This window comes from Sorex araneus, chromosome 2 (genome assembly GCF_027595985.1).
Source record: "Sorex araneus isolate mSorAra2 chromosome 2, mSorAra2.pri, whole genome shotgun sequence".
Lineage (NCBI taxonomy): Eukaryota > Metazoa > Chordata > Mammalia > Eulipotyphla > Soricidae > Sorex > Sorex araneus.
Window position 1 is genome coordinate 272,771,680 of NC_073303.1, and position 21,018 is coordinate 272,792,697.

Genomic DNA, 21,018 nt, shown 5'->3' on the forward strand with positions numbered 1-21,018 from the left:
GGGCGGAGGAATCGAACCCGGGTCGGCCGCGTGCAAGGCAAACGCCCTACCCGCTGTGCTATCGCTCCAGCCCATCCAAGTTCACACTTTTTAATATTCCAAATAACAAAATAAGTACTTCACATAAAATACATCTGCTGATTACAAAAAGTAAAGTTATGTATAGAAATATCACTTGCAAAAATGAATTGCAAGCTTAAGTAGTCACCACATATGAGCATAAACTTTCCACTCATAACCATTTTTTTTCTTTCTTTTTTGGGTCACACCCGGTGATGCACAGGGATTACTCCTGGCTCTGCACTCAGGAATCACTCCTGGCGGTGCTCGGGGGACCATATGGGATGCTGGGAATCGAACGTGGGCCGGCCGCATGCAAGGCGAACGCCCTACCCCCTGTGCTATCGCTCCAGCCCCGTTTCATAACCATTTTTTTAACTGGAATTATGACTGACAGCTGGTCATGAATGGCATTTTCTTGAAAAGTGAACACAGAAAAGGGACTGAAAGATACCTACAGGAGGCTCACGGCTTGCCTTGCATAGGCCAACTCTACTTAGAGACCCAAGAGTCACTCCTGAGGAGAGCCAGAAAGAGCCCCTGAGCAGTAACAAATGTGGCCCCAAGAAAACAAAAAGAAAAAAAATTTAACAAGTTATCATCTTTAAGGAAACAATTATTGATGAAATTTGAGCTTTCAAGATAAAGACTATCTGTAACCAACACTGAATCTATAGCTTCCTAAACTGTAAAAATCTTTCTAATTAGCACTGTGATAATGAATGTAAAATTTTGATATGGCATAATGAAATTATCAAATTTGACAAATATGCATAACTCAATAAACCAATATTATTCAAGTGAGCAATGTCTAATATTATTAAGTCATACATAAGCAAAATATCACTAACAGTTAAGCTACACTTTATTTTTAAAAAATGCAAGTTTAATAATTTTAAAGTTTAACTCTCCCTTCCCCCCCGTTCCCCCCCCTCTTTTTCTCTCTTCCAAGGGCTGGAGAGACAGTAAAGTGAGTAGGGTGCCTGTCTTACATGAGGCTGACCCAGGCTGGTTCCCTGGCACCACAAACGTTCTCCTAGCATTGCTAGGAGTGATCCCCAAGCACTGAGCCAGGTGTGACCCTCAAACCAAAACTATTTGGCCAGAGAAATCGTACAGGAGTTAATGACTTGCCTTAACTGTGGCCAACCTGCACTGCCAATGGTCCTCCAAGCACCACCTGGGGTTACTCCAGAGCACAAAGCCAGAAATATCTCCTAAGCACTTTCCCCTCAATAAAAAATTAATTATATTTTGGATAGTCACATGCAAAAGAAAGTATACTACTGTCTTACTCCAAATTTTAAAAAAATCAACTCAAAAAGGATTAAAACTTTTTACACTGAAATCAGGAAGCTCCCCAGATCATATAGCGAGGTAATGAGAGAGAGCTCAAAGGACTAGGCTGCATGCGCGAGCCCGGGTCTGATCCACAGGACCACGCCAAGAGCGCCTGAGCTGCAGCAGCTGGGGCCCAAATCCCTAACTCCGAAGAGCGCAGCACCACCACCCGACCCAGAACAAAGGGGAAAAGAAAACCAATGAAAAATTAGCTATCTTTAAGTTCAAAAGAAAACAACTATTAATTCATTAACCCTTAAACCTAACAAAGTTATTTTTCTTATTATTATCACTGTATGACTGAATTGTAAGCACGAAAGTTTGTAAGTCTGTAAAAAAAAAAGTAAAGCTATTATATAAAAAAAATTAATTAAAAAAATTTTTTTAAAGAAATTATTTTAAGCCAAAAAATACAGGAAAAAACTGTTCCACACTAGATAGAGATAGAATCTGTTGGTGTCTCAGCAGCCAGCCTGAGACCCTGGCCAAGTCCCCTGCCCTTAGAAGCAGGCTCTCTTCAACAGGGCCCTGAGGCCCCGTGCCAGCACTCTACCCAGAAAGGCTTCCTGGTGGAGGGGATAATGGGATGAAACTTGAAAGTCACCACTTGTCTGAGCTAGCATACCTGACCTTGAGAGGAGGGGGGCATAAATCACTAGCTAACATCTGTAAAGGGCCCGGCAAAATGTTTACTCCAGAGCTGATAACCAGGTGTCCATAGTGTCCACTCCTCCCTCACTGAAAATTTGCCTTTAAATATCAGTATGTAAGCGCTAATAAAATGAGAATTGCTTGACCTCCTACTCTTCCCCGATCTGCGTGGTTCTTTCTCGGTGGCGGTGGTGGGGTGGCCGTGGTGCGCAGGGGGGCAGGGCAGAGGCTTCTTCCCTTCCCACTCCCTCCCCCTCTCCCATAAGGAGCAAGTCTGGTGGCTGGGGGATCATACTCCAGTTTGCCGGGGTCTACTGGCCAGGACCCTGACGGAATCTAGTCCCAAGCTGGCATAATATATATTTCTACCTACCTCAAAACTGCTCTAAAAATGTAACTACCAAATAAAATTTTAGCAAGAAGGAAAAAACCTAATTACCAAACCCATGTCATCAGCTAAAATTCCTCCATGAACATTTTCCGGTCGCTCCTTCTCAGAAAAGTTGGTTATTGTATTATAGTATAAATCATTCCGCTGTTCCCAGAATGGTGGAAGTTCTTTACTATTTTCTCGTGAAACCATCCAGGCTAGAGCTTGTTTCTGATGTGGAAGCAATGGTGTTTCAATAGCCTAAAAACAAAAGAAAGCTATTAATAGAAACACAGTAAGTCCTTTTCCACATGCATTTTTTGTGATAAAAATGTATACAAAATAACTTGTTTTGTCTTCCTAGTTTTTTTAATTCAGTTGTTCACTTGCTTCAGCAGCACATACAGTAAAGTTGTTCACTTCTGGAGGAGACTGGGGAAGCAACCAGAACCCCCTACATGTGAAACATGTGCTTTACCAATGAGCTACGACCCTAATCCCAAAAATGTTTTAAAAAGAGAATAATAGTACCTCTGCTGGTTCCATTTCATGAGTTTTATCATCTTCTTTTAAATCTTCAAACAATTTGTCAAATTCTGTTTTAAGCTAAAACAAATGAGAAACACTATAAAAATCCATTAAAATAAATTTAATTCATAGACTTCAAATAATAATTAGAAGAGTGGAATGCCGATAAATTAACTCTTGAGATACCACACTATTCATTTATGGAAGATTATATAGATGTGCTTTGGTTTAAAACAAAATTGCTGGGGCTGGAGAGATAGCACAGCGGGTAGGGCGTTTGCCTTGCACGCGGTCGACCCGGGTTCGATTCCCAGCATCCCATATGGTCCCCTGAGCACGGCCAGGGGTAATTCCTGAGTGCAGAGCCAGGAGTAACCCCTATGCATTGCCAGGCGTGACCCAAAAAGCAAAAAAAAAAAAAAAATTGCTTCACTATGAAAATAAAGAAAAAAAAAAGAAGTCCATAATTTTGAATAAGAAACTTAAGCTTTATGGCCCTTTTATCTTATTCTTTAAAAGAAGTAAACTAGAAGGGCCGGAGTGATAGCCAGAAGGTAGGGCGTGTGCCTTGCACTCCATGACCGGGATTTGATTCCCATCACCGCCAGGAGTAATTCCTGAGTGTAGAGCCAGAAATAACCCCTGTGCATCTCCGGGTGTGACCCAAAAAGCAAAAAAAAGTAAATAAACAAAAAATAAAAAGAAGTAAACTAGATTTAAAATGTCCCCAAGGTTCATTATGACAAAAATTCAGTGATCCTCTTACTTGTGTTTACACCATTTTAGGAGAAGCAACCAAGTACATCTGTGGCCATCCAGTGGTCACAGAGACCTTGGGAATGTGTGACAATTCCTTGAACTTAGGACACTAGATGCTCAAAGGCTCACAAGTGCAGCATGACCAAGACAAATCCACCCACAGTCACAGAATCACAGTCACATGATTTTTTCACATTAATAAAAGGATTTATTATTGTTGCAATCAAGAAACAACTACAGGGGCTGGAGCAATAGCACAGCGGGTAGGGCGTTTGCCTTGCACGCGGCCGACCCAGGTTCGATTCCCAGCATCCCATATGGTCCCCTGAGCACCGCCAGGAGTCATTCCTGAGTGCAGAGCCAGGAGTAACCCCTGTGCATCGCCAGGTGTGACCCAAAAGGCAAAAAAAAAAAAGAAAGAAAGAAAGAAACAACTACAGGGGCTGGAGAGATAGCACAGTGGGTAGGGCGTTTGCCTTGCAGGCGGCCGACCCGGGTTCAAATCCCAGCATCCTATATGGTCCCCTGAGCACGGCCAGGGGTAATTCCTGAGTGCAGAGCCAGGAGTAACCCCTGTGCATTGCCAGGTGTGACCCAAAAAGCAAAACAAAAGAAACAACTACATGTTACTACGATACGGGGAAGAGGGTACCAGAGATACAATACAGGGGTTAAGGTGCTTTCTTTGCATGCAGCGAACCCTGCTGGAGTCCTCTAGCACTGCATACTCCAAGTACTGGGCAAAGCCAGGAGTAGTCCTTGAGCACTACAGGGTATGACCGAAGCACCACCTGGCACTCCCCTCACCCCCATGTTTAAAAATAACATACAAATAAAAAAACGCTATATGGGGTGAAGAGAGAGTACAGACACTTGCCTTGCATGTGGCCAACTGAGGTTGATTCTCCAGCATCCAAATTCCCCCAGAACTTACTGGGTGATGTGCAAATCCCTCTCCCCAACCAAGCTCTACAAAAACTTCTAGGCTGACTGCACAATCTCAAAACAAAGCAACATATACAAAATTATATGTCTAATTAGACCAGTTGCCCAAAGTGGGTGATAGGAGGCGGTGGTAACTGTTTCAGATGTATATAAGGAACAGTTAAAAGAAAGTAGGTTTCCAAGGAGGCTCTGAGTGATAGTGGTGGTTTCTTAGAAGAGGGAGGTATGTAGGATAAACTCAGGGGCCTCTGAATTAGAGCAAAGTACATGTATTATAATTATGTCTGTAAATTAACACAAATTACAGCAGTAGTCAGGAAGAAATCAGTTTAAAATTACAAGTTTTTGATATATTATCCGGAATTTGCCACCAGACTCAAGTTCTTCCAACAATGAGCATGGAAAAATTAGAATATAAGAGAGCTAACTGTCACTCTGTCATCCGGTTGCTCATCGATTTGCTTGAGCGGGCACCAGTAACGTCTCCATTGTGAGACTTGTTGTTACTGCTTTTGGCATATCGAATACGCCACGGGGAGCTTGCCAGGCTCTGTCATGCAGGAGAGATACTCTTGATAGCTTGCCAGGCTCTCTGAGAGGGACAGAGGAATCGAAATCGGGTTGGCCGCATACAAGGCAAATATCCTACCTGCTGTGCTATCGCTCCAGCCCAAACCAATCAAACAAAATCAAAACCCATCACTGAGATTCAGGCACTTTGGTATTTTACAAGTTACCCTAGTGATGCACCTATGGAGTGAGAATGCTAGTCCCCAAGCTGTGGAAATCCATCTTCCACATCTGGTTTTCCCATCTCCTTTTACCCTCAGCTACATCCTAACAAAAAAAAAAAAGAGAGAGAGAGAGAGAGGGAGCGCTAACATTTATGGGGTGGATGAGAAAATTCTGACGTAATTTCAATATTTCAGTATCCCAAATTATAAATTGAACAAAGTTAACACTAGTGTCAAAAATCTGGAATTAATTTTTGACACTGTATTTGCAACTTTACTGAAAGGTTTTAAACTCCAATCATTTTTTATTATAACAGATATAAGTTACATATATATTTTTAAAATAAATATACAATAGAAATATTGCATAGAAAACTATGTAACTTACTGGTTTACTGTTTATGATTTTGTACATAAATACATTCTCCATCAATGTTCTTTATTGTTTTTTAAAAAAACAATCTAAGACTATAATGTTGATGTGCCTATAACAACAAATCTAATAATGAAGTAATGAGGTAATCTTCATCTAGTAATGAAGATTACTACCACCAGCACACAGGAGAAACTGCACATTTTTGTTTTGGGGCCACACTTGCTGATGCCTGATCAGAAATTACTCCTGGCAGTGCTCAGGGGACTAAATGAGGTACCAGGTTCAAACCCGTATCGGGCACGTGCAAGGCAAGTAAGAGTCTACCTGTAATACGATTGTTTCAGCCATGAAGCCGCACATTTTTAAGCATATATGTATTTATCTCACTTTTAACAAATTGGTTCTATTGCTGCAATCTGTGTTACCAGTGATACGCTCAGGCATCAACCTGACCGTGCTTAAGTGATTACACCAGCACTGCGCTCAGGGGTCACACGTGGGCCAGGTTCAGTTCAGGCAGCACCTTCACACTCTACTCTCTCCATGGTCCCTGAATTAGCTTTTCAAAGCAAAATGAAGCCCACCTGCTCCGTCGTCATCTGCACTGCAGCATGAACTGGCACACTGTAACTCGGTCCAGCTCGTCCAGAGCCCCAGCTGCTTTCCAAACTGAATCCTAAAGCTTTAAATTTACAAAATTAAAATAAAACCATCAAATTTTTAGTTTATATATATATGTACTATTTTAACAAAATATTTTTGTATAAGCTACATTTAAATTCTCTGAATATATCTAGTATTCAAGATTTTAAAAAGCTTCTTCCTGTGTCATTCAAAATATATTACTAGCTATGGACCGAACATGATGGCCATAACACCCAAAAAAAGAGAGAGTAAAAGGCAATGTGCCTGCCACAGAGGCAGCGGCGGGGGGATTCTGGGAACACTGGTGGTGGAGAATGGGCATGGTGGAGGGATGGGTACTCCATCACTGTATGACTAAAACGTAATCACGGAAGTTTGTAAATCTATAAATGTATCTCACGGTGATTCATTAAAAAATTTTTTTCAATAAAATTTAAAAATATATATTAAAATAATTCCACAATTTTCATTCCCTATTGGGAGATATTTTTGTTTATACTTTATCAGCAAGAGAATGTTTAAAATCAGGTATTTTCAGATGCTATCACTGGCGGAAAGCGGGGGAGGGAATTCAGGATCACATGTCACGTTTGTGTCTGCGCACATGCAAACCTCCTATGCATCTACAGTTAATTCAAAACAAAGAGGTAAAATCGAAATTCAGGGATTTCCTTTAAAACACTCCTGTTTTAAATTGACGCCTTCAGCATGAATTACTTTAATCACCCAAACTTAAAAGAATAAATGCTTAAAAAGAGATAGAACATGTATTTCACAATTGCAACACTATACATGAGCAAAATAGTTAAACGCTGAATTTACCTTTTGGCGCAGGACCCAATTTAAATCCATGTTTCTTCAACTGATCTAAAACCGCTTTTCTATTTTCTTCTTTGCCCCAGAAAGTCATATGCAGAGGCATAGTAAAAGCATTGTTCGCACCAAAAGGAACTACCCTATTTAAGAAGGAAGAGAGGGAATGTTATGCTTCTTGGTTTTCACTATCATTAAGAATAAATTGTTCTGAAAATAGCATTTAATTTGCATGAAGTAATATAGAAAGAAACCTGAAGGAATCTGAAAAAGAAAGAAAAGGAGAAGGTATGTGATCATCAATAATCAAAGGTAAAAGGTGGTTTGAGGGAAGAGAATACCACAGAAACTGAAAAGGTAAAATACTCAGGACTGAAATACAAGGATAGCCTATAACCAAGGCTGTCAGACAGGTAAAAGAGTACATTTAATTGCGATAGCAGAGCTTTTACAGGGGGAAGGGGAGCAATCCATTCTGAGAAAATGAATGATTTGCAAAAATGATTTCTTATCCAAAATTCACTAAAAGTTTGTTCTCAATACCTGAAACACTTGATGAACTGAGAAAGAAAACAAGTGAGAAGATGTTGCGCTGATCATTTCTCTTCCCAACTCACCCATTTAAATCCTAAACAGCCCATACTTAAAATACGAAACCCTAAAAGACAAAAGGTAACCGAGGAAACTGAGTTTTTAAAAAAGAAGGGGGAAAAAAAAAGGCAAATTTAGAAATCCCAGGACCTAGGATTCTCTTCATGAGCTAAAGTAAGGGCTGCTAGCTTGCTCCAGTCAACTGACCAGTGTCACGTGGAAATGAGATTCTGCATTTCCAGATCTTCCACTTGTCAAAAGAAATACTTGAAAGGAACTTTTATTTTTGTTGCTTTTTTGGTCACACCCGACGATGCACAGGGGTTACTCCTGGCTTTGCACTGAGGAATTACTCCTGGCAGTGCTCAGGGGACCATATGGGATGCTGGGATTCGAACCCGGGTTGGCCGAGTGCAAGGCAAACACCCTACCTGCTGTGCTATCGCTCCAGCCCCTTGAAAGGAACTTTTATAATTTAAAGAAAACACATTAGGTTTGACATATAGAATATTCCGATACTCAAATGTGGAAAATAAAATTCAAAGTGCTGCAGACTTAATAAAGCTTCCTCACACACCCAGTCACAGGCCACCTGTTGACAACTTTTATTTAAATGACACTTTTTCACTCTCAGATTTGGAAAGACGATGCACCCTTCTTAACTCTTGAACCAAAGTCTGTTCATCTCCAAATTCAAAAGGAAAGTGAGGGGCAGCTATTTGCTGGCTAGAATAGTGAGGGCATGTGAGAAGAGAATGAAAACATTTACAGAAAAGTGGTTGTCAGGTACCTAGATAAATTCTTTAACAAACAAGTATCACCACAACTCACAATTTTTAAAACTAAATGCAGAAAGTACCTTACCCTTCTACTTGTGCCAGCTTGTTGTCCATGATATGGGCCAAAGCAGCTGCAAGTTCTTTCTTTAAATGGCCAACCTGATTTCCATTCACATTGTTCACTTTAATTGCATTTTTATCATAAGGGTTACTGGGTTCTCGTTGTAATGCAACCATTTCATTATTATTAACCTAATAAAAATAATAAAGATGTAATCAACATACAAATGCCTTAGTAACTTCTTCATAACTTATCTGGAATTTTCATTCACTGTTTTAATGATTTCTGAATGAAATTATATATAAGAAACCAGTATTTTCTTAGACTCAGTAGGGCCTATGTTGCTCATCCACCTTAAGTGAAGACTTACCATACATTACACAGACTGACATTTTACTTTTTCACTTTTAGGGCACAACTGACAGAGCTCAGGGCATACCCCTGGCTCTGTGCTCAGGGGGTCATGTGCAGGGCAGGGATGGAGCTGGAATCAGCCTCATCAAAGGTGAGCATCGAAACCCCTGTACTATCTCTGGCGCCAGGTCAACTTTTCAAAGCCTCACATTGCTATTGGCATACACTATCATTATTCCCATTTTTAGACAAAGACACTAAGCCACAGAGGAGTTAACCTGCCCAAACACAAAGAAGTTTTCAGAGGGGTCCAAGAGATAGAAGAGTGAATAAGGCACTTGCCTTGCACCCAAGGCTTGGTCCCCAGCCCTCCGTAAGGTCTTCCTTACGTAAGGAGTGATGCAGGGCCAGGAGTGAGCCTTCAGCATAGCTGGGTGTGGCCCCAAACCAACCAAACAAAAATGCCAAAAGGTATTTACAAAGCCAGAATATGAACCACAGCAGGATGATTCCTAAACCTGAAGCGTTTAGCTTAAAAAGTAAAAACAGGCAGATTATAAAGCAGAAACTGAACGAATAACAAAATTTCTGTATTTTATTTGTACCATTCAGATTCCACTTGATTCACTCCTCCAGTAAAGTAATGACAAAAATAATCATAATCTGGGGCTGGAGAAATAGCACAGCGGGAAGGGCGTTTGCCTTGAATGTGGCCAACCTGGGTTCGATTCCCAGCATCCCATATGGTCCCCTAAGCACCACCAGGGGTAATTCCTGAGTGCAGAGCCAGGAGTAATCCCTGTGCATCGCTGGGTCTGACCAAAAACAGCAATACAAACAAACAAACAAAAATAATCATAATCTGTTGCATGTGGGAGGACCAGGTTTAATCCCTGGCACAGCACAGTCCCCAGCATCACTCCAGGTACGGCCCAAAAAAGAAAAACTAAACAATCTGAATTCACTTTTCCAGTACTCTGGAAACTAACGTTGATTTGCAGATGGCGGGCGATGCTGAAGTATGACAACGCCCGAGTCCCATCTTTTAGCTATCTAACGCCCTTTAGAGTGAACTCGCTGGGATCTTGGTGTAGCCTAGCTTGCAATGATTCATCTCCCCCAATTGTCATAACTTGGCCTATATGTGGCCAATGTTCCCTAGGACATAAGCACTTTCTAAGGGGCTCTTCTACTTGCAAAACTCTTTCTGTATGACTTGAGTTCACCCAGTTCAAAAAGTCTTCTTCTGATAAGCATTCAATAAGATGTTAATTGAAATAATTTCACACACAAGGTTAAAGGTAGGGAGGAATATACAAAAGATGTCTACAGAGGATTTGAAAAGCTACAATACGCTGCAGGAATCCAGGTTACATGCAAGCTACAAGTCGGCTCAAAGTACATTTACTCCAAAAGACCCTGCGCCCAAGGCACTGCTATACCCTGTGAAATCCTTTATCAGCTCTAGGTGAACAAAAGGCACAGAATTAGTAGAAAGTGAAGGCTTAAGGCAGAGTTCTCAAATGTCTGCCTATGGATTCAACAAGTGCCCCCAAACACATCCAGTTTCAGTAAAAAAACAAGAAATTTACTGATCTTATTGCCACTATTAGGTGAATACTGAAAAACCAAGTATAGGAACCTGAGTGGCCACACATAAGAAAGAAGACATTTCACAGCATTAATTCAAAACACTTAAGAAAACAATCTCCAAATCAGCAACAACAAACAATGGGAAAGAAGAGAGAAGAACACGATTGTTTTAGCAACAAAAATATAAAACATGCCAAAAACCAAGAAACTATGGTTCGTGGGTAGGGAAAAAAGTACTATAATTGTAATTAAGAAATTTCACCTACAAGAAAATTTTAATTTAAATTTTAAATTATGTTCAAAGACCCAAAACACGAAAGCAAGAGAACAGATGGAACATAAAAACTCAATTTTTCAGTGAGAAAAAAAAAAGAACATAATTAAAAGACAAGTAAGTACAAAGAACACAAAGTACAAAGACCTTTTGGGGCTGAGGATGTGGCACTGCGGTAGAAGGGACCTACTATGCCTGTGTGGGGCCGGGGGTCCGTCCCTGGGCTTCATCCCAACCCCAAATCACCAGATACGAACCCTACAAGGACAACGATAAAACCTGACATTATTAAAAGCATGGCAAGGAAACAGACCATGAAAAATTCTCAAGTGAAAAACACCGATTTAAGGGAATTTAAGAGAGCAGGGGTGGAGGGTCCTGGTACCCTGGCAGTGCTGAGATGAGGGAACTGCACACCCAGACCATAAATGTCAACCAGTGTTTTTTTTTAATTTGATTTACCAACAATTGTAAACACATTAACTACTATTAAAAGAAGAACTGCGGCGAGGGGGAGCCATAGTCAGCTGTGCTCGGGGCTTACTCCTGGCTGGGCACTCAGGGACCATTTCTGGCACAGGCTTAGGGACCGCATGGGATGCCGGGCATCAAACCAGGGTCGGCCGCATGCAAGGCAAATGGCTTTTCCACTATAGTTTTTCTCTCCAGTCACAACAATAAATGTTGTATTAAAAAAATTCAGAGGGAATAATCATATGCCTTTTAAAGGGGGGGGCGAAGACCATAAAACCTAACAGAGAGCAGAATGGGAGTCTTAAAAAAGGAAAAACAAGTTTTGTAATGGAGTTTATATAAAAATAAAAATAAAAATAAGAGGGCCAAGAGGTAGTAGTGCTTGCCTTGCACTTGGCCAAGCCAGGTTCAATGCCCAGCACCCAGATGGCCTCCTGAGCCCCGCAGGAGTGATCCCTGAGTGCAGAGCCAGGAGCAGCCTGAGTATCACCAGGTGTGGCCCTAAAACAAACACCCCAAAAACTAAGAAAATAAGCTTACAGAAAAATTAACATTAAGAGACAGCCTAGTGACACTACAGAACCTGTTTCAAGATAAGGGGAAAAAAACTTCCTTTGGTTATCCAGGCAAAACAAAAAACCTGCATTTCACTTATATGGAAGAGACATACTGACATAAGAATTGTCACCAGCAACGTTTCATCCAACAGCAATCAAGCTACCATGGAAAGTATGGGTGGACTTTACACTCGGTAAAACTGCCCCCAAGTGTAAATACTCCCCTGGTGCACACACTGTTCCTTCCTGAGGAGTCTCCCCAAGACCGGTGGTGTTCAACTTTCTTACTCCTGAGGACTGGTACCCGTGTACCACCGTGAGAGCTCAAGAGTACAAGTAAGATACTTGTCTTAAACATGGCCTGGTACCCCATAAGGGCCCCCAAATCCCGCCCGGTGATTCCTGAGCACCACCAGGTATGTTCCCTCCACAACACCACCACCCAGCTCGAGTCGCTGCAGTAAACAAGTGGCTTTCGACACTGGTGACAGGCATTAGCCCATGAAACTGGCAGTTGCACACTGCCGTCTTAACACCAGGACATTGTAAACATTTTTTCCACTCCCAGCGCCTTTTCAATCCAGAAAATGGAACACAGGTAAGTACCACTAAAAACACCTCAAATTCATGAATCAGTTGATTCTGAAATAATTTCTGGATGTTATGTGTTCCAAAACTCTTAACGTAATGTCCAATTTTTTGTGATCCTTCCCTGCCACATTCAATTTTAAGTCATGACCCAGTGTTTAAGAAGCCGAATTCTAGACAATACATTTCAAACTCTCACAAAATGATTCAAGAAGCGACAGTATGAAAAAAAAAATGAAGGAAGTTAGAGACTATAAATCTAGAGCAGGAAATTCAAACCCAGGGAATCTCCAGTGGAACACGTGTCCGACAAGCAACCTGCAAAGCTTCAACATAAAATCACGGGGACTAGCGACTAGCTCAATGGGCTGAGAGTCCAGTTCGTGCGGAGGCCCCCGCCTCACTCCTGGCCCTGCACGGGGCCCCACACACAGAGCCAGGAGTCGCCCCAAGCACTGAGGACCCCCAGGAATGATCCCCCAGCAAAGCCAGCAGGCAGTCCTCACACCACCACAGTCCGCCCTCCCCTGCAGAACAAAACCAATACATTTCTCTCCCGGAAAGAGGGGGTGCTGGGCCCCATCTGGCAGTGTTCAGGGCCTGCTCCTGGCTAGTGTTCAAGAGCAACCTACTGAGCGGCCAGGGACTGAACTGGGATGTCAAGCATGTGGGGCGCCACACTCCCAGTACTAACTCTCCTGTCACTGAATTTTTTTTTTTCCTTTTGGATGGGGCAGGAGGGGGGAACAACTATAAGAAGACACTTTTGAACAATCAAGAAAGCTGAGTTTGGATTATTGAAGAAATGTAATATAAGTCACTACTTTGAGAAGGGGAAGCATGCAGCCATTGGTGGAAGCAAGCTGATACTGGCCAGGAGACTAACGCTGAATATTATAATGTCTGAAACTCTTAGAATTGCCAGTTACAGTTCCTAAATAATTGGTGAGGGAAGAAATTGCTATTTTGTTAATTAAAATGGAAAGAAAATATCTAAACTTTCTATATATACACACACACACACTGAATTATATAAGAGGGAAATGTTGCTGTTATTTAGAATTTTTAGCATGAGAACACAAAAAATAAAACAATGAAGCAAAATGAAAAAAATTGGTTTAACTGTCCAATCTATGGAAATTTATTACTTAGGCACTGTTGAAATTTTCTGTAAATTAAAAAATAAAAACTGCAGGTATAGGGGCCAGAGTGATAGCACAGCGGGTAGGGCGTTTGCCTTGCACGCGGCCCACCCAGGTTCGATCCCTGGCATCCCATATGGTCCCCCAAGCACTGCCAGGAGTAATTCCTGAGTGCAAAGCCAGGAGTAACCCCTGAGCATCGCTGGGTGTGACCCAAAAAACAACAACAACAAAAAAAATAAAATTAAAAAAAAAAACTGCAGGTATATCATGCAGAGATAACATAGGGGCAAACAACATAACCATAACAAATACAATTACACATCACAGAGTATCATATCGTCTCTACCTGTGTCTCTTCCACAGAGAACAGAGCCAGACACAGGAAAAGTTGGGTGACAACAACATCTAAAAATAAAAAACTCCCTTATTCCATAGAAGTTAACCTACAGTTAAAACTAGTAAGATGTACAAAATGTGCTGAAAGTCACAAAGAGCAATCCACTGGACATAGATGGTGGCTGAAATCCAATCACTGTTTTGGGCAAATCACTGAACCATGCAACCTTGAGTTTTGCACTCTGAGGGGATAACAGATGTCTACCCACAGTTGAGTCATTGTAGCAATGAAAGTGTCTCCAACACAAGAATTATGTGACCGCTTAAAAAAAAAAAAAAAGTCAAAACAGGGGCTGGAGACACTCCAGGAAGCTTTCCTTGCGGGTAGCCCCAGGTTAGAGACCAGTAACCGGTATGGTCCTCTGAGCACTGACAGGGGTGATCCCTGAGTGCAGAGAAAGGAGTTAGCCCTGAGCATCATGGAATGTGGCCCTCCCTCCCTACCAAAACAAAACAAACAAAATAACCCAAAAAATAAATAAGAAAAACTAATTTTTAGAAAGTCAAAACAGTTGAAGTATTTGTTCTCTCTGCCCTACATGTACTGCTATTACAGTAAAACAATGACTTCTACATTGCACGACTTTCCAGGTAAGCACTATACACACACCAACTTGAACTTATGATCTAAAGTCACACTCACAACTCCCGTGTAATAGCGTAGTCCAACTACATGCCCTCTCAAAGTCCCAAACAAAACTGAGTCAAGCTCTTCATCGCTCGTTAGGAAGTCATCCGGAGGGATAATATCTTGAAATTCAAAACGAGGGAAGAAAGTTGGGTAGGAGAGGCGTGGGAAACTCCCAGGGACTCCATACTGGACCGTCTGCAGGTACTTCCAAACAGGATCTCTGTTTAAAAGGGGGAAAAAAAGACAAAACACAAACATAATATTTAACCGAGTATTTCTCCAAACATATTTACAGACCCATTGTTTGCTCTTGCCGGGCTTCAATAAACGCTGGGCGAGAACGGACCTCAGGGGCTGCGCTAGCCAAGGCGGGCACTGGAGCCAGTGTGGAAGGTTTCCATTCCAGGTCAACACACACAACGCGCACACACACACATGCACGCGCGCGCACATACACACATGCACGCGCACACACGCACACACACTCTCTCCAAACAAAAGCACGCACTGCAAGTGTGGAAGGTTTCCATTCCAGGTCAACACACACACACACACACACACACACACACGCACACACGCACGCACGCACGCAGGCGCACAGGCACACGCGCACACATTCTCTCCCCAAACAAAAGCACGCACTGCAAGTGTGGAAGGTTTCCACTCCAGGTCAATACACACACAAACACAAACACAAATATACACACACACTCCAAACAAAAGCCCCCACTGCGAGTGTGAAGGTTTCCATTCCAGGTCAACACACACACACGATGCACACACACACACACACACACACACACTCACCCCCACTGAAGATGCACAGATCTCTTCCTGCACACACACGCGCACACACACAGAGGAGACCCGAAAGCCCCCCCGAGGGTCCCCACACCCCCGTCCCTGCACGGTGTCCGGGTCCGCGCCCCCGGGAGAGCCAGGGGACAGACAGCCGCCCCGCATCCCCCGCGCGACCCCCACCGCCCCGCGGGCGCTCCCGGGGACCCACAAAGGCAGGGGCGGCGGCGCCGAGCAGGTGATGCCCGTGGCGGAGGGCGCCCCGCGCCCACGGCCCGAGCAGCCGGGGACGGAGCCCGCGTACCCCGGGTCCCGCGGCCGCCGCCAGGCCCGCGCCCGCCCGAGTGCGCGCACGGGAAGCCCGGGCGCCGCGGGGTCGCGGGCCCCGTCCGCCCCGCCGCCCCGCCCCCGGGCCCGGGCCAACAATGGGCGAGGCGGCGGCGGCCGGCGGGGGGCGGCGGGGGGCGGCGGGGGGCGGCGGGCGGCAGCCCCCCGCCCGCGGGGAAGGTCGGGCTCGGCGGGGACACGGCCGGGCCGTTACCCCGCGCCCCACCCCCTCCGCCCCCTTCACCTCTTGAACATCCAGGACATGGCGCTGGGCGCGGGGCCGAGGGCGACGCGGCGGCGCCCGGGCGCGTGGGCGGGCCGGCGGCGGGCGTCTCCGGGGGGGCCGTGGAGCCGAGGAGCCCGGAGCCGGGTCCGAGCGGCGGGCGGAGAGCGGCCGGCTGAGGGGGAGACGCCGCGAGTCTGAGCCGACGTCGACGCCGTCGCCTTCTAGCAACCAGCTGCGGGGGGAGGGGGCAGTGACGCCAGGCGACGGGCACCGCCGCCGCCCAATCGCGGGAGGAGGCGGGCAGGGGCGAGCCAATGGGCGCGCGGCGGGGAGGGCGACTCCGCCCCGCGCCGCGATTCAAAGCCTGCGGGGGGTCCCGGCGGCGGGGGCGGTTCCATCCGGGTTCTTCCCCGCCCCCCCGGGCGGCCGCGCGGGAAAGCCCCGCCGCCGCCGCCGCCGCCCGCGACCCCTCGCCGCGCCCCCAGTCTCCCCGCCCGCGGCCCCGACAAACACCGCTTCGCGCGGGGCCGGCCCGCAGCGTCCCAGCCCGGGGACCCCCGGCGGGGCGCCCCTCGGTCGGGCTGCGTTCCCCCGCGCCCCCCAGCCGAGGCGGCCCGAGGCGGCCCCGGCCCGGCCCCGGCAGCCCCCACTTGGCGGCGGCCTGAGGAACCCCGCGGCCGCGGGAGCCGCTTTCGCGCCGAGCCGCGGGAGACGCTTCCAGAATCCCCGGGACGCTCGGGGACGCGGGGCGCGCTTGACAGCTCCCCTCCGGAGCGGCCTGCCCCCCCCGGGGCCCCCACGACACGACAAGACACGACGCGGCGGCGCCACGGTCGCCCCACGGGGCCGTGCTCGGCAGTCGCGAGCCCAGCGGGGGGGGAGGGTCCCGCGTCCCCTCTCCGCCCCGCCCCCCCCCCCCCCGGTCCTTTCTCCCAGCCCGGCTGTCCGGGTGCTGAGAGCGCGCTCGGGACACGGGCCAGGAACCGCCTGCGTGGGAAAGGCGGGGGGGGGCGGGGAGAGAGTCGGGCCCCAGATGGAAGATGGTTTGGGGTGTCTGGACGCCAAGCGGGTGCTGGGGAAACGGGCCAGGAGACGCTCGGGTGGAAAAGGGAGGAAGGTGGGGGGGTGAGAAATTTGGAGTCCCGATGGAGAGGGGTGTGTGTGCATGGTTTGGGGGGTCGGTTCTAAGTGGATGCTGGGGAAACGGGTCAGGAAATCGGGGGGCAGGGGGCGGGCAGTAATCAGCCACACTTAGGAGACTGCCCGGAAAATAAGATTGCAAATGGGGAAATACTGGTAAACCCAATGCTCGGGTCCTAGGATGGGGGCGGGGCATAGTTCAATTGGCTGATCCCAGCACTCAGGTGGAGACTAAGGAGAACACGGTCAGGGTCAGGTCTGACCCTCATCCTGCAAGGCTGGGCTGAGGATCCTGCATAAGTGTTGCTGAAAGTGACTCACTTCTCCCCCACCCCCCCACAAAAGATATAAAGCCTGTGAAGCAGATTGCATAAATAAAATTTCTCTGATATTCTATTTTAAATTATAATTTTGTTTCACTATTTCCACAATTTTAATTCTCAGGAGGCCTGGTGGTGGAAGAATACTAACGTTTTCGCTGTGAGTGTGGTGTTAGGTCAATGTATGTATGAAAAGTATTACTAATCGACAAGACACGACGATTAGTGCACCTCAATAAAAATGGTAAAGGGACAAGCGAGAGAGTACCATCTGCATGGTATTTGCCTTGCAGGGGAGCACTGTCAGGTGGGTCCCAAAAACCAAATACATACAAAGTGTGTATGTGTTTACATCATTTACCTAAAAGGAGTTGAGACGAAGTTCAACAGAAGAGAACTTTTTCAGCAATGACATGATCCAAGTTCGAGTAAATCTGGGGGTGGAGGTTAGGGAAAGGGCCTGGAACGCCATCAGTCTGCTCCACTACCAGGAAGGAGGGATGAGAGGCAGAGGTTCTGGAGAATCCGTAAGAAAGAGACACTCTGCCTGTTTTTACAACCCTGGTTTTCGAAGAGAAGCCTTTCTGCAAGCAACTTTGAGAAAACCCTGAAACCAGAGCTGTTTCAAAACAAGAAAACTTAACAACTGTGAGTGGACCAAGAAGTCCTGAAGTCCCCCATGAACCTCCAGCACTGTGAAGCCTGGAGACTTTCCTACATAAAGGTTCTGGCAGATGGGGCTGGAGCGATAGCACAGCAGGTAGGGCGTTTGCCTTGCACGCGGCCGACCCAGGTTCAATTCCCAGCATCCCATGTGGTCCCCTGAGCACCGCCAGGAGTCATTCCTGAGTGCAGAGCCAGGAGTAACCCCTGTGCATCGCCAGGTGTGACCCAAAAAGCAAAAAAAAAGTTCTGGCAGAGAAGCAGAAAGTGGGCACCCTAAAATGAGTTGGGACAAGCTACATCAGCAGTGGTGCCTGCAGAAGATGAAGTGCAGGGGGCTGGAGCAATAGCACAGCGGGTAGGGCGTTCGCCTTGCAAGTGGCCGACCGGAGTTCGATTCCCAGCACCCCATATGGTCCCCTGAGCACCGCCAGCGGTAATTCCTGAGTGCAGAGCCAGGAGTAACCCCTGTGCATCGCCGGGTGTGACCCAAAAAGAAAAGAAAAAAGAAGATGAAGTGCAAAAGAGATGCTCCTAACAGGTAAATAAGGAGGGCTGAATTTGAAATCTGAATCAACTATTTCGGGGGTAATTGGGGGTCACACCAGCCATGCTAAGGGATCATGCAGAACCAGGGATCAAACCTGAGTCTCCTGCATGCAAAATGCATAGCTAGTCTGTTAAGCTATCTCTCCACCCCTGAATTGTGCTCAGGGGGCTATTCCCAGCTTTGTTTGATGGGGGTTGCCGCTCAAGATGAGGATCAAACCTGGGCCTCCTGCACTAAACATAGTCCCATAGTCCACTGAGTTATCTCCATCTCCAAGGGATGATTAAAATCCCCCCAAAAGTTTATTTAAATGATCTAACTATCTAGTAGCTATTTATGAAGTGACCTTCTTTAAGCAAACCTAAGGCTTAAGACAAATTTCAATAAATAAAAAACATTATATTTGCAGTGACTGAAATCAGTACACACTTAAGAGTATATACAGTGTTCTCTATTTTGAAACTATGTGACATTTTTTGGTATGAGAAAATAAGCACTGGTGTAGTACTCTTTTTGAGCTGTTTTTAACAATCAAAAAGAACAAAACAGGAAGTGGTCAAAATAATAAAAATTGTGGGGGCTGGAGTGATAGCACAGCAGGTAGGGCGTTTGCCTTGCACGCGCCAACCCGGGTTAGATTCCCAGCATCCTATATGATCCCCTGAGCACCGCCAGGAGCAATTCCTGAGTGCAGAGCCAGGAGTAACCCCTGTGCATTGCCGGGTGTGACCCAAAAAGCAAAAAAATAAAAAAATTGTGTCTTTGTTAATAACAGCTGGATTTTCTTACACTTAATTAGCATTCTTTCAGGTCCTGGTGAAGATTCCTGGGTATAACTAATAAGGCAGTGGAAGTAATGTAAATGAACGCCAAGAAAACTTTATTAAATAATACACTAATTGGGAGGAGAGACAGTACAACTGGAAAGTGCTGTCTTTGCACTCGCCCAACACGGATGTGATCTCCTGCGGCCTCTGTGATCCCCTGAGGCCTCCAAAATATTAGCCCTGAGTACAGCAGGAATGGCCAAAAAAAATAAAAATAAACAATACACAAATGCTTGCACTCAAGTAGTGTTCTATTATTGCTATTATTGTTGCTGACCTGCCCCCCTTCGATTTACCCTGGTCTCTTCAGTCTTACATGGTCAACTGTGGCTTTTGATCTCTTTTGACATTTATGAGTTTCTGAAGCAAGGTCGATAAATAAGCTTACGTAGCTGAGCTGGAGGTAGTTTGTGGGTATGGCTCCCATATACCTAACTTTTGGCCATCTTATTTCATGGGAAACTTGGTCACGAGTTGTTGGGGTCTGGCCAGAGGTACAGTGGCAGTTTGGGGATATCAGGAAGCCTGGAGCCACCATCAGGCTGCTGGTGTACTCGCCCCGCAAATACTGGTTGACCTGCTGGCAGCACCATACCCCCATGTGAACTTTGTAAATCAGTTATATAGTATTCTGTGATTTCATTTATTTATTTGCAGTCACGGAAGAGCCTGGCAAGCTCCCTGTGGTGTATTCGATATGTCAAATACAGTAACAATAACAGGTCTCATTCCCCTGACCCTGAAAGAGCCTCCAATCATTGGGAATGATGAGTAAGGAGAGGCTGCTAAAATCTCAAGGCTGGGACGAATGGAGACATTACTGGTGCCCATTCGAGCAAATGGATGAACGATGGGATGACAGTGATACAGTGACAGAATAACTCACTGAATTTATTAATGAGCCTAAGAGCTCTTAACGAGAAACCTCATTGAAGCTGAGGTTTCTCCTAAATACCCAGGTGATTGTTTTCAGAACTCCCAAACCCTTGCCCTGGAAACACCCATTTGTTTCAAGAACTCAGAGGCACTGATCGGAACTACCACTCACAGAATGTGTGGTGTCCCAGCCAGGAGGCCTTTTGCAGAAGATACTGTTGCCTCCCCTTTAGAGGACCAAGATCTAAAGGCTCACCAAGAGTGCCAAGTGGTAGAAGAGGAGAGTTCCCTGTGGGCCCTCCCTCACCTCCGCCTGCCCCTCCCTCCAGTTCTTGCCCCAGGAACGTTTCCTCGGCTTCTGGGTCAGGATTTTATTTAGGGTCGGTATAGTAGTTGTGATCAAATTCCTTTTTGTTAAAAAAGGAAAGTAGGGGGGCATAGACTCCCAAGCTGTGGTCAGGGGCCACTCCTACACATACTCAGCCAACTGAGCTGGCAGTTCAAGGTAGGAGCAGTATGGTGCTCCTTGAGTTCTGTAGGCTGGGCACCTCCAATGCCATAGCAGGATGCCAGGCAGCACTGGGGATGAAAGCCAGGGTTCTGTCTCCCTCACCCTGAGTCCTTTT

At 45.9% G+C, this 21,018-nt stretch overlaps 1 protein-coding gene across 7 annotated transcripts in view; it reads right to left on the reverse strand.

Moving 5' to 3' along the window:
• Window positions 1–16,234, reverse strand: part of HLTF (helicase like transcription factor) — a 54,701-nt gene extending 38,467 nt beyond the window's left edge. For 6 of the 7 annotated variants that reach the window (XM_055125911.1, XM_055125913.1, XM_055125910.1 and 3 more), the window contains exons 1-7: window positions 16,035–16,234; window positions 14,678–14,885; window positions 8,678–8,844; window positions 7,232–7,365; window positions 6,349–6,446; window positions 2,954–3,028; window positions 2,492–2,683 (exon numbers count right to left, since the gene is read on the reverse strand). In XM_055125911.1, coding sequence (XP_054981886.1) covers window positions 2,492–2,683; window positions 2,954–3,028; window positions 6,349–6,446; window positions 7,232–7,365; window positions 8,678–8,844; window positions 14,678–14,885; window positions 16,035–16,054 — 894 coding nt within the window. In that variant the 5' untranslated portion in view covers window positions 16,055–16,234. The remainder of the gene's footprint in view (window positions 1–2,491; window positions 2,684–2,953; window positions 3,029–6,348; window positions 6,447–7,231; window positions 7,366–8,677; window positions 8,845–14,677; window positions 14,886–16,034) is intronic. The other variant, XM_055125912.1, reaches the window with a different exon arrangement.
• Between the last annotated feature and the right edge of the window lie 4,784 nt (window positions 16,235–21,018).